Here is a 10,535-nt window from a genome sequence, read left to right as displayed (position 1 = left end):
TTAGCAAATAAATATCTACTACCTCCGTCGCAATTTAGTTGTATTTGTGAGTTTTCTTGTCCAACGCTTACCCGTTTATCTTATTTAAAAATTTATACTTTTTAAAAAATAGTCACACGTAAAGTATTATTCATGTTTTATTATCTAATAATAATAAAACTACTAATTATATTTTTAAATAAAATGGATGATCAAACATTAAATACAAACAATACAAAACTGCACTTATTGTTGGACGGGGAACAACATATTTTCTAACTGCTGGTTCACTTCTAGATATATTTCAGAGTTTCTCTTTGTTATAATCTGGGTCGAGAATTTGGACTGTTTAGAGGGAGTCTCGAGGTCTTTTTTTTAAAAAAAAAATATAGAGGTTACGAAGAATTTTGAGATAGGCTGCGTCTTTCTTAGCTTTATGAATGCACTTCTCGACTACTGAATAGAGTAATATTTCTTTTGAAAAAATTTACATACAGAAGCTTATTTTTCAACCTTTAGCACTTAATATCATCGCTTATATCATTAAGTAGTTATAAAAATCAAAAAAAAAATCTTTTGTCTCCCGGTTATCTCACAGATCAGAATAGCTGATGCCATAAGCATTTCCAAAACAGGCCCGGGCCGGCCGGAGTTTCTCAGTGCTGTGACCAACTTGCCGTACATCACACACATATATAGAAGCATCATTTGACACTGATGGTTGGTTTAATTATGTGGCGAAAGAAATGGCAACTCAACTAAGCTAGGTTAGTGTGCGTTATCTCCTTGCCTTTCGTCCAAAAGGGTTTAATTAATTAGCGTGTATTTGGCCGACCATGCGTGCATCCACGCTGCTGTACGTGGACATATATCGGAATGTGGACGATCGATCGAGAAACTGAACCGCACGGATCCATCGAACTTGCCCGGCATTTCCCCTGCAGATTCAGTGAACCTGACCGGCGATCATCCATGATCCATCCATTCATGGGCGACCACCTGTGTTAGCTGCTAGCTATGGGCCTGTTCCGGAGAGCTATTTCTTGCGCTGTCCAGATTCATGGTTTCAGGGTGGACCAAATCATATTATTATAAGATTTTCTGGTTTGATTCGATTTATCCATGTATCAATGTTTTGTCTATATGTCTAAATTCATTAGCACACATATAAATGTATGTAATGTATGAAAGTCTTATAACGTGGAACGAAATGAATACATTTTGAAACGGTGGGGAGTAGTAAGCTTAGCTATATTTGTTTGTTTTGTTAGCATGTATTTTAAACAGCTAAATAGTAATATCTGTTCAGAAAAATTCTATATAGAAGTTGCTCAAAAAATCAAATAAACATTTTTCCAAGTCTTTAGTAATTAATACCCAATTTCATCATATGCTAGTCATGTTCTTTGTCTAAAGCCTCCATGATTTGGCCAAGGCCGAAATTAACTCTCCTTGACTGTGCCTCTGAAGCCATTATTGTTTCTGCATAAACTGCAAACAGCAGCTTGATTAGTTAGAGATCTATCGCAGCAGCAACAACAACAAATTAACAAACAACAAAATCGCCTAAGAGATTCCATCATTTTTGGCATGCATGAACAAGCAATTAACGATCATCCTGGACTCCGGAGTCTCATCACAAGTGATCATTCGGCGCAAGACGACGACGACGATCGATCGACGTGGACGCAAATTACAGTTCATGCGATGGCCACACATATGTAGCTTTCCCAATCATCACCATCATCTTTTTTATTTGCCTCGTTGTGTGCATTGCCGTCGCTGCCGACGGAGCTCGGCTTGCTCCGACGAGACACCTGGGCGGTCGAAGCTCTCCATGGTTTAATTTTTTTTTTCTTCTTGTCTGTTTGGTTGTTCATCAGACAATCTCTGTCACTGCAACTGAAGCCCAAATGATTCAGGCCCTGTTTATCGTTTTCAAAAAAACATCACGTCGAATCTTAGGATACCTAAATGAAGCATTAAATATTGATGAAAATTAAAAGTAATTACACAGTTATGAGAAAATCGTGAGACGAATCTTTTGAGCTTAATTAGTGCATGATTAGCCATAAGTGGTACAGTAACCAACATGTGTAAATGACGAATTAATTAGACTCAAAAGATTCGTGTCATGGTTTCCATACCGAATCTAAAATTTATTTTGTAATTAGACTACGTTTAATATTTTAAATGTGTAACCGTACTCGCCGATTTGACCCTTCTCCCGAAAATTTTTAGGAACTAAATTAACCGGGCCTTCGTTTCCTGCTCAAAAACAAAGGGAGAGGAGCATCCGATGGGATAAACTGTAGCATTCATGCATGCATGCCGGATCTAACAGGAATGATGCGATGGAATCACAAGGTTAAGATCATGATTTTGAGGATGGATGAATGCTCTCCACTTGATCAGTGCTTGCATTAATGGTGGCTGTCTATCTGATGGGTGCATATATATCGTCAGAGTTAAAAGTCTGAAGATGAATAATTGATGATTCACCATCCATTTGGAAATCTAATGGTTTCTTGCTCTAAATCATGTCAAACCTTTTGGACGTTATGTCCTACAGGGTAGTTAGATCGAACTGTTCCATAATATTTATCGTTATGAACCAAGATCATGTCAATCTTTTATAACTTTGCATATAAAAAATTTTTAGTTAAAAGCATGGAGGCTACATGTATAGATTAATCTTAAAATATGTCTATATCTTATTACCAGGTGTAGCTACTCCCTTCACGTGTAAGGTGCAGAAATACCTTCATACATGTTTCTGCTCTTACCCAAAAGAAAGTACAAACTTCATATATATATATATATATATATATATATATATATAGGTGTATCATTCATATAAGATTTAATGGTGTCTATCTTTCTGTTGGGTTGTTGGGTGAAAGCAGAAATGTGTATAGATTATTTCTGTATCATAGACGTGAAAGGAGTAGCTACTCCTAGTAATAGGATCTAATAGTTGCTATCGGCCTGATACTGTGTGTACATAATACTGTGTGCAAAGTACTACTTTGTCTAAGAGGGTGATCGTCGAACGCATATTTGTAAATAAAAATAATTTATCAAAATTTTTATATATGTATTCATAGTGATCTAAAAGTCAAGACTAAAAAATAAACTATAATTAAAAATTCAAAGTTAACTCTAAATTTAAGGTTGAAAAAACAAATTTTAACTTATATAAGTACAAGCATAAGCGAAAAGATAAGGGTGTAAAAATATAAGGGCTAGTTTAACCGTCCAAAACAAAGATTCGAATGTAAGTTTCTCTTACACTATTTCGCTTACACGAAAACATGTCCAACAATATCATTTTTATTGTTAAAATAAATATTATTGGATTAATCGTTAGTCAAATTTCAAAATTAGGCAGTCAAACAACTCAGGCCAGAGGTAGCTCTCAAGTTGGGTAAAGGAGATCGATTTCAATTAGGCAAATTGTTGGAGAGAGAATGCATCTGAATGGGGCTGGGATGAACATTAATGACTTGATTACTGATAAGATATTATTGTCGCAAGTCGATTTGCCATTTTAGGGTCTATTTGAAACGTGAAATTTTTTATTAAATAAACCTTTTTAGTAAGTAATTTTATTACTAAACCACCGGACAAATTTTTTCTCAAAATTAAACCTTTTGGCCACGCCAGTATTGGTGGCGTGGCAAGACAACGCTGCCACGCAGCCTGGTCGGCATAGCATGACGTGTCAGTCTTGCCACGTCATTGTCAGTGACGTGGTAAGACAATTCCGCCACGCCACCGACAATGACATGGCAAAGCCGTTTCGCCATGTCAATGTTGGTGACGTGGCCCCAAAAGGTTCGTACAGTGAAAATATTTTCCCTGAAAGCTTAGTTATAAAATTATTTATTAAAAAGATTTAAAAAATAAAAAAATCTTTGAAACGTAAGATTGCGAAATCACATGGATAGGAAAAACATAGAAAACACAGGAATATCTCAAGAATAGCTTATCCCATAGCAACGAATTGATAGGAATAAATTCTTTGATTCAAATGGATTTACAAGATTATTTCCTACAGAAAATAAGTCCTCCATAATTCGTATCGTTTTCCTTTGTTTTGAAGTGGGGCTTTAATTTTTTTTCATCAGCTCAATTTAGGTCCAACAAGAACTCGATTTGGGCCTTAATATGCCCAATGCGCACCATATCCGTTGTCAAGGATTAATTGAGCCCAACATTTAACATCACACCTTAAGAATACATATATAATGCTTGACAATAATCATGTGCCTCCCTTGATATCACAGAAAAAACTACTAGATCAACAAAATAGCAACAGCTGGTTGTAAATACAAGTCATAACATAACTTGAGAGCAGAACGCATGTACAGAAAATTTCGACAAAAGAAACATTATCAGGTTCAGACTAGAAGAAAAGGTAGAGTGCTCCAAAAAGGCTATTAGGTTTAGGAACTTGCATTGATAACCAATGGAAAAAGTTGCTTAGTGAGCACATGGATTTCTGAGGTGAACTGTACACACAATTGCGAGTTGAAAATGTCTACCTGTTTATTGTAACTTCACTTATTAAACACATTGCTCTGAAGATTTACCAAACTATAAGCATACCAGAAAACCAAAAGCTGAAGCAGCCGATCGGGAACAAAAAAAAATAAAAAAATCAAGCATCCAAAATTTCAATCAAATATACTAACTAAACCAAACAGTGTGATAAAACACAATTATCTGATACTGTACTTGTCACAATACAAAATAAACAGACCATAACAAAATCTTCATCAGCGCAACCTAAAAGCAATTATGTGATAGTAAACTACTAAAAAACTTCATTTGAGATGGTGGAACTATGAATCTGGCTATGGAATTGATTTGAAGTGGCTTTTTGAATCAGTAAGTTATGATAATGCATTGATATATCTATAAGCTGGACAAAAAAATTCATCAGCATATCACTGTATATCCATATGACAATAATGCCAAAATTCTGCCATGCTTTTGAAGCTGCTGAGGACAACAAAAGCAATTAAATGAAAATGAATGTGGAGGTAACAAATTAATTTGAAGACAACCAAATCATCACAATCGAAATGAATGTGGAATGAAGCTACTTCCTTTAAAAGAAGCATGTTTATACTCCATAAATGCCTAGGTAGCTAAACCAGACTATTCATATCAGAATAAGTGAATAGCAAGAGAAGAGTAATCATAAAGGTTTGTACTGCATTAAAGAAAAAAAAACTACAATATGCAATGAACCACGAGCATGATTACAAGAAACGAAAAGGCCGAGAAGAACATGTGTTAAATCAAATTGCAGGCCGTAAACTCACAATATGTTGTTCAATCAGAAGAAATCAACATGTCTCGGAAAAAAATCTGTTGCCGTCTATCTTAATTAAAGAAGAGTGCATGTGTTTGTTTTTGTTTTACTAGCTAAATATACATGCATTGCAACGGGATTTCCCAAAAAAAAAAATCACATCATGGCCGTCTAAACATCTCCATTCTCTAAAAAATTGCATCAAGCACGTTTTGAAAAGAAGATCCTCTCACATCTCCTCCTAGTACCGCGGCTCCTAGCGTTTTCCTTTTTAGAGGAAAAAACAAAACTGTATTTTTGCAAACAAAAAAATTGCAAATAAACTTTTATATATGTTTCCTTAACGACTCTAAAATAAAAGCTGTAAAATAAACCAGAATGAGAAGGCCACAAAATCAAGTGCAAAATAAAATTTTAAATTTTAAAATTTGTCTTATAAGCAATTGCAACTTCAAAACAATGGGAGTGTGCATCTCTCTCCCAACTCTAACATTATAGGCCCACATGTCAGTGGCAGGGGCCGTGGCCACCACTACCAACATTTAAAGTTGTATATAGATTTTTTTTAAAAAAAAGGTATCTAGGGGAAAACGAAAGAGAGGAGGAAATTCCCATAAGTTGTGAGAGGAGATTACCTTAGTGGTGTCCATCCTCTTAGCGCAGCATGTACATAGATGGATATAACCTAGAACAGCAGTAGCCGGCGGATCCTCTCCAACGTGAGCCCCGCTCCTTCTCCTGTCCCCGACGAGGAAGGCTTTTTCAAGAAATTATGGGATTTTTAGTTTTGCCATTTAAATAAGACAAGATTAAAGGTTGTTTGGTACACTATAATAGTTAGGGGAATTATATATATGCCGCTATAATAAGTGTAACTAGCGTGGTGGCCCGCAATCTATCTATGAGTTTTTATGTCGATATTAACTATTTTTCTAACTTGTAATTTGAATTTCAGATTTTTCTTTAAAATTGTACTGGTAGATGACCTCTTTTTTACAATATTTATTTTTAATATAAATTTATATACTTCTAAATTTTATTTATATGTTGAATTTTTCTCTTAATATTACTTATTTTTAACCAGAATTTTATATGTTTCCAAATCGTATTTGTAAATGGGCCCTCTTCACTCAATATTAATTATCTTTAAATTTTTATTCTAAATTTTGGATTTTAAAACTGTATTTGCTCATGGACTCTTTTTTTACTTTTCTTTATTTTTAATTCCGAAAGCCCATTTCTAGTCGGATCCTATTTTTTGTTTTTCGCTTAATGTGGTATTTTCTAGCCTGTAAGGGCGAACATGTAGACTCATTTTTCTATTTTTTTAGATACATCTAATTGTATTTATATGTCGACTCTTTCTCTTAATATTACTTATTTTTAACTAGAATTTTAGATGTTTCTAAATTATATTTATAGATAGACTCTTCACTCAATATTATTTTTTTAATTTAATTCTGAATTTTGGGCTTTTCCAAACAATATTTACACATGGACTCTTTTAATTTTTTTTATTTTTAATTTCAAAGTTCTATTTCTCATCAATCCCTATTTTTTATTTTTCGATTAATGTGTAATTTTGCAGCCTATGAGAAAAATGATGACTTATTTTCTATTAGCGCCCGATTCAGATACAGACTTTGTTTGCAGCAAAAAAAGCATTTCCGTTCACATGAAAATATTACTTTACCCGGTTCCATAATACTACTTAGCATTTTAGAGACATGGTTTTAAAAACAATTTTGGCCACTATTTAATATTACTACTAGCAAGATACAAGTGTGTTGTAACGGGTTATCCAAATTATATGAGTATTATTCTTATCTATTGTGCATTTTTTTTCTACCATATACTGAGTTAGTGGCAAATGATGGGAGCTGTGGGGGCAGTTTGAAAAGTAAAATGTGGCAGGGAGAAAACAAATGTAGAGGATATTTGAGTCAACCAAAATACGCATTCTATCAAGAATAAGACCAATACAGATGAAGCTGGGGATTGCCACCATGAATTGTTGGGCTTGATCAGACCTGTATGTAAAAAAGAAACATAATTAGGAAAAGGAACAAAAAAGGTCTATCCAAACAATGAACTGAACTACATACTTTTTATCATCTTCCATCAGAACTTCAATTTCTTGAACTAGACGTTCCTGCTTGTCTAAGCAAAGGCACAGCTTGTCAAAAGTCGATTTCATTCTTTAAGGTGCTCGTCTTCCTCGTTTTCATGTTCTGAAATACCTTCATCTCGGGAAGTTCCCGCCGCGTTACTCTTCTCTATTTGCCTTTTGCATTCCAACAAGTCATCCATTGATAAAAATTTCTGGACAGATGGAATAAAACATTAACTTGCATCAGAATCTGGATGTGTACAATGATTATCACAATCTGCTGCTCTCAGTTAACTATGGTTAACTAACTTGGGTTTACTTTTTATTAAAGACCATCTTTGTTTATTTATTAAAGATTTGCCATGTAAACATATATCTTTAGTTGTTAGTTTTAAGTGTTTGCTATTTCTATTAATGAAAATTACAAGGTCTGAAGGCATATTAGTTTTAATTTTAAGTGACTGTTCATGGTTCTGCATTTGACTTCTCTGTCAGATATAGTTTTAACCATGTCGAATTTGGAGATTCACTTGCAACATTACTATGAAAGATGCTGTGTCATTACTCATTAAGCACATCATATGTTTTATTTATTCCCTTATATCAGTAAACTTCACTATTTGAATTATTAAACCACATTCTCTCTCTAAAAACAGCTGATAGATGGAAGGTTATCCAGATTAAGTTATATCTGATCACTGATTACTAAAATATTTGCCACTTTGAATCAGGTGAACAAAGACTGTGTTAAAAGTTGTGAAGAGGCAGTTGCAGTACCAGGATCCAAGAATTAAAATTTTCACTGTGACAGCATCCGCTATAATATTAATCACAATATCTGTTCTTGGTGTGACATGTGAGGACTGTAGTTTTTATTTTCTGTGACATATGTCGATTTGCTCGAGTGAATGCAGTTATGCATATACTGTTTTGACATTTGTTTGTCAATCACTGGCTCACTGGTCGAACTATCAGTATGATAAAGCAGCAAGTCAAGATATTGTCCTGTTAGGACCACTACTCCCGTTACTACTATAATGTAATTGAAATAAGCAAAGAGTACTCTAATGTTATATAAATAAGCAAACATGAATAAAGGGAGTGATACAGTAATTTTTTACACAAAGGGAACGTTTAATATTGGGGATTTGGATTCAAATCCTTAGGAAACTGAAATAAACAACCAGTTTAAAAAAAGTTGCCACACCCAAACAGATGAAGGTCTTTCTGTGTTAAGGATTTGCGGAAACATTAATTTCTGCATCTTAATTGACTAGTCAGGATGATGGAGATACATATAATTTTGTCAGGACTAAAAATGACGCTGTTTTTTTTTAGAATACCCATTTTCATAATTTACCATAAGTTTGCATTGGTCTATAAAAGGCTTGCTTAGATTTATGAAAAGCATGCACTCCAACAAGTCATCCATTGATACAAATTTCTGGACAGATGGAATAAAGCATTAACTTGCATCAGGATCTGGCGTGTGATGAATATCACAACCTTTGCTCTCCATCAGCCACTTTTTAACTATTTTCTTCGGAGTAAACTAGTAAACTGTAGTATTTTCTTTTTCGAATGTAATATAGTACAAAACTAATTTTTTTTCATTTATGCTACCCCAATAATCAAAAACAAAGACAAAAAAAAGGGGAAAAAAACTCATCGTTGGAAGGCAGCAGTACCAGCACAGCGTGATTTCACATACGGATGAATTGGGATCCCACGGGAGGAAGGGGGGAGAAGAGATTGGAGTACCTGATTAGGGACCGTCCTCCCGCCGCCGCAGCCGCAATCGGAGCTCAAGTGGTGGCGCCGCCGCGGGCCCTCGGCGAGCGACGGCGCAAAGAAGGTGGGATTGACTCCTCCCGGCGGCCCAAACCGGATCTGTGGTGCTGGAGAAGAGGCTCCATTCCTCCCGTCCATGGAGAAGGGGGGGTCGGAGCGCCGAGGAATCGACCGCCGGCGAATCGGAACAGCGACGAAGCCCGCGTTTGTTTGTTGGCTAAATAACCGACGAAAGAAAATACTCCGATAAGTAACAGCGATTAGTATACGATGATTAATTAATTATTAGCTATAAAATATTTGTAAGATGAGTTGATATGATTTCTAGGCAGCTTTTTATGAATTTTTTTATAAAAATTGTACCGTATAGTATTTCGAAAAGTACGCGCTCGAAATAAAAAAAGAATATATGTCGGTATTACATGACGTCGAACTCGTTCAATGAGGATGAATAACCTACATTTTTCTTTCTTTTTTATAACCGATCTTTTCTTGAGCAAATAATGTCACTTTGGACTGTTTTTATTATTATTATTTTCAAATCCAAAATATAAATATTTCTATATTATTTAGTAGAGACTAAGGTTAAAAAAAAGGTAAATATGGAATGAGTGAAGGGGCAAGAATATGTAGTAAATATTACCGTCTCATTTTCATATTGTAACACTTTATGGGAGCCATGTCTATATTCAATCATTAATAATTGTATATCATTTTTATATATACCTATATTTATTAGTATCTATGTGAATATACGAAAGGCTCGAAGACATTACGTCATGAAAAAAGGAAGTAAGAGGAAGCATCATACAACGTGATACAAGCGATCTGGACGGATCCAAGCATGCACCTTTGGTCTAAAATGAATCAACTTTCGTGGATGTATCTGAACAATACAATATTACATTATCAGATGTTGTTTTTCTTGGACAGAGCGAGTACGTGATGTGATCTATGGCAATTGACAAATTATCATTGAGGCAGTAAAATTTCTTTTTCTAAAATACCGGGGATAGAGATAGGCATATACTCATGAAACATTGGCCAATACCGCCATAAAAGCTGGATGATAAATATATGGCATTGAGATTATACCAAGGTCCTTCATTTCATACATGTGTTGTTAGTGTTTCTGTTGGGTCTATATACATATCACCGATTTATGAGAGAGATATCATTATTGGTGTCATCATAAGAGACAAGTTGATATGAGAGTATTGGGTTATAGGATCTCAATCCCCGTCCCCCATATAGGATCTTTAGAGTCATCGTCCATAGAAACTCCTCTCACTCACATGCATATGCCACTTGCCACCACCGGTTGTACCGACT

The 10,535-nt window shown here is 34.9% G+C and overlaps 1 protein-coding gene across 9 annotated transcripts; it reads right to left on the bottom strand.

Annotated features, from left to right (window-relative positions):
• Positions 1 to 1,229: 1,229 nt before the first annotated feature.
• Positions 1,230 to 9,436, bottom strand: LOC107305020. 9 transcript variants are annotated; one of them, XR_001551135.2, is made up of 6 exons: positions 9,174 to 9,436; positions 7,543 to 7,624; positions 7,408 to 7,462; positions 7,308 to 7,332; positions 5,938 to 6,059; positions 1,230 to 1,904 (listed from the first exon to the last, which is right to left on the bottom strand). XR_001551135.2 is itself a non-coding variant. In XM_015841397.2 (6 exons), exons 1-6 carry the CDS (start codon positions 9,339 to 9,341, stop codon positions 1,680 to 1,682), a joined length of 699 nt encoding a protein of 232 aa, XP_015696883.1. In that variant the 5' UTR covers positions 9,342 to 9,436; the 3' UTR covers positions 1,230 to 1,679. The 9 variants fall into 9 exon arrangements, 6 of the variants coding, with proteins under 6 accessions (XP_015696883.1, XP_015696886.1, XP_015696885.1 ...); XR_001551136.2 differs by having other exon boundaries at positions 1,230 to 1,881; XR_001551137.2 differs by having other exon boundaries at positions 1,230 to 1,470.
• Between the last annotated feature and the right edge of the window lie 1,099 nt (positions 9,437 to 10,535).

This window comes from Oryza brachyantha, chromosome 9, assembly GCF_000231095.2.
Source record: "Oryza brachyantha chromosome 9, ObraRS2, whole genome shotgun sequence".
Lineage (NCBI taxonomy): Eukaryota > Viridiplantae > Streptophyta > Magnoliopsida > Poales > Poaceae > Oryza > Oryza brachyantha.
The sequence above is the reverse complement of the archived record's forward strand: the minus strand, read 5'-3'. Positions and strand labels throughout refer to the sequence as shown.

Bases quoted from the DNA above. Each gene is read 5' to 3' on its own strand.
- LOC107305020 (XM_015841397.2), bottom strand. From the start codon at position 9,341: ATGGACGGGAGGAATGGAGCCTCTTCTCCAGCACCACAGATCCGGTTT. The intron at 7,463-7,542 runs GTATTTCAGAAC...GCCTTTGCTTAG, and splicing joins GGGAACTTCCCGAGATGAAG to ACAAGCAGGAACGTCTAGTT. The intron at 6,060-7,285 runs GTATTGGTCTTA...TTCTTGAAAAAG, and splicing joins GGCAATCCCCAGCTTCATCT to CCTTCCTCGTCGGGGACAGG.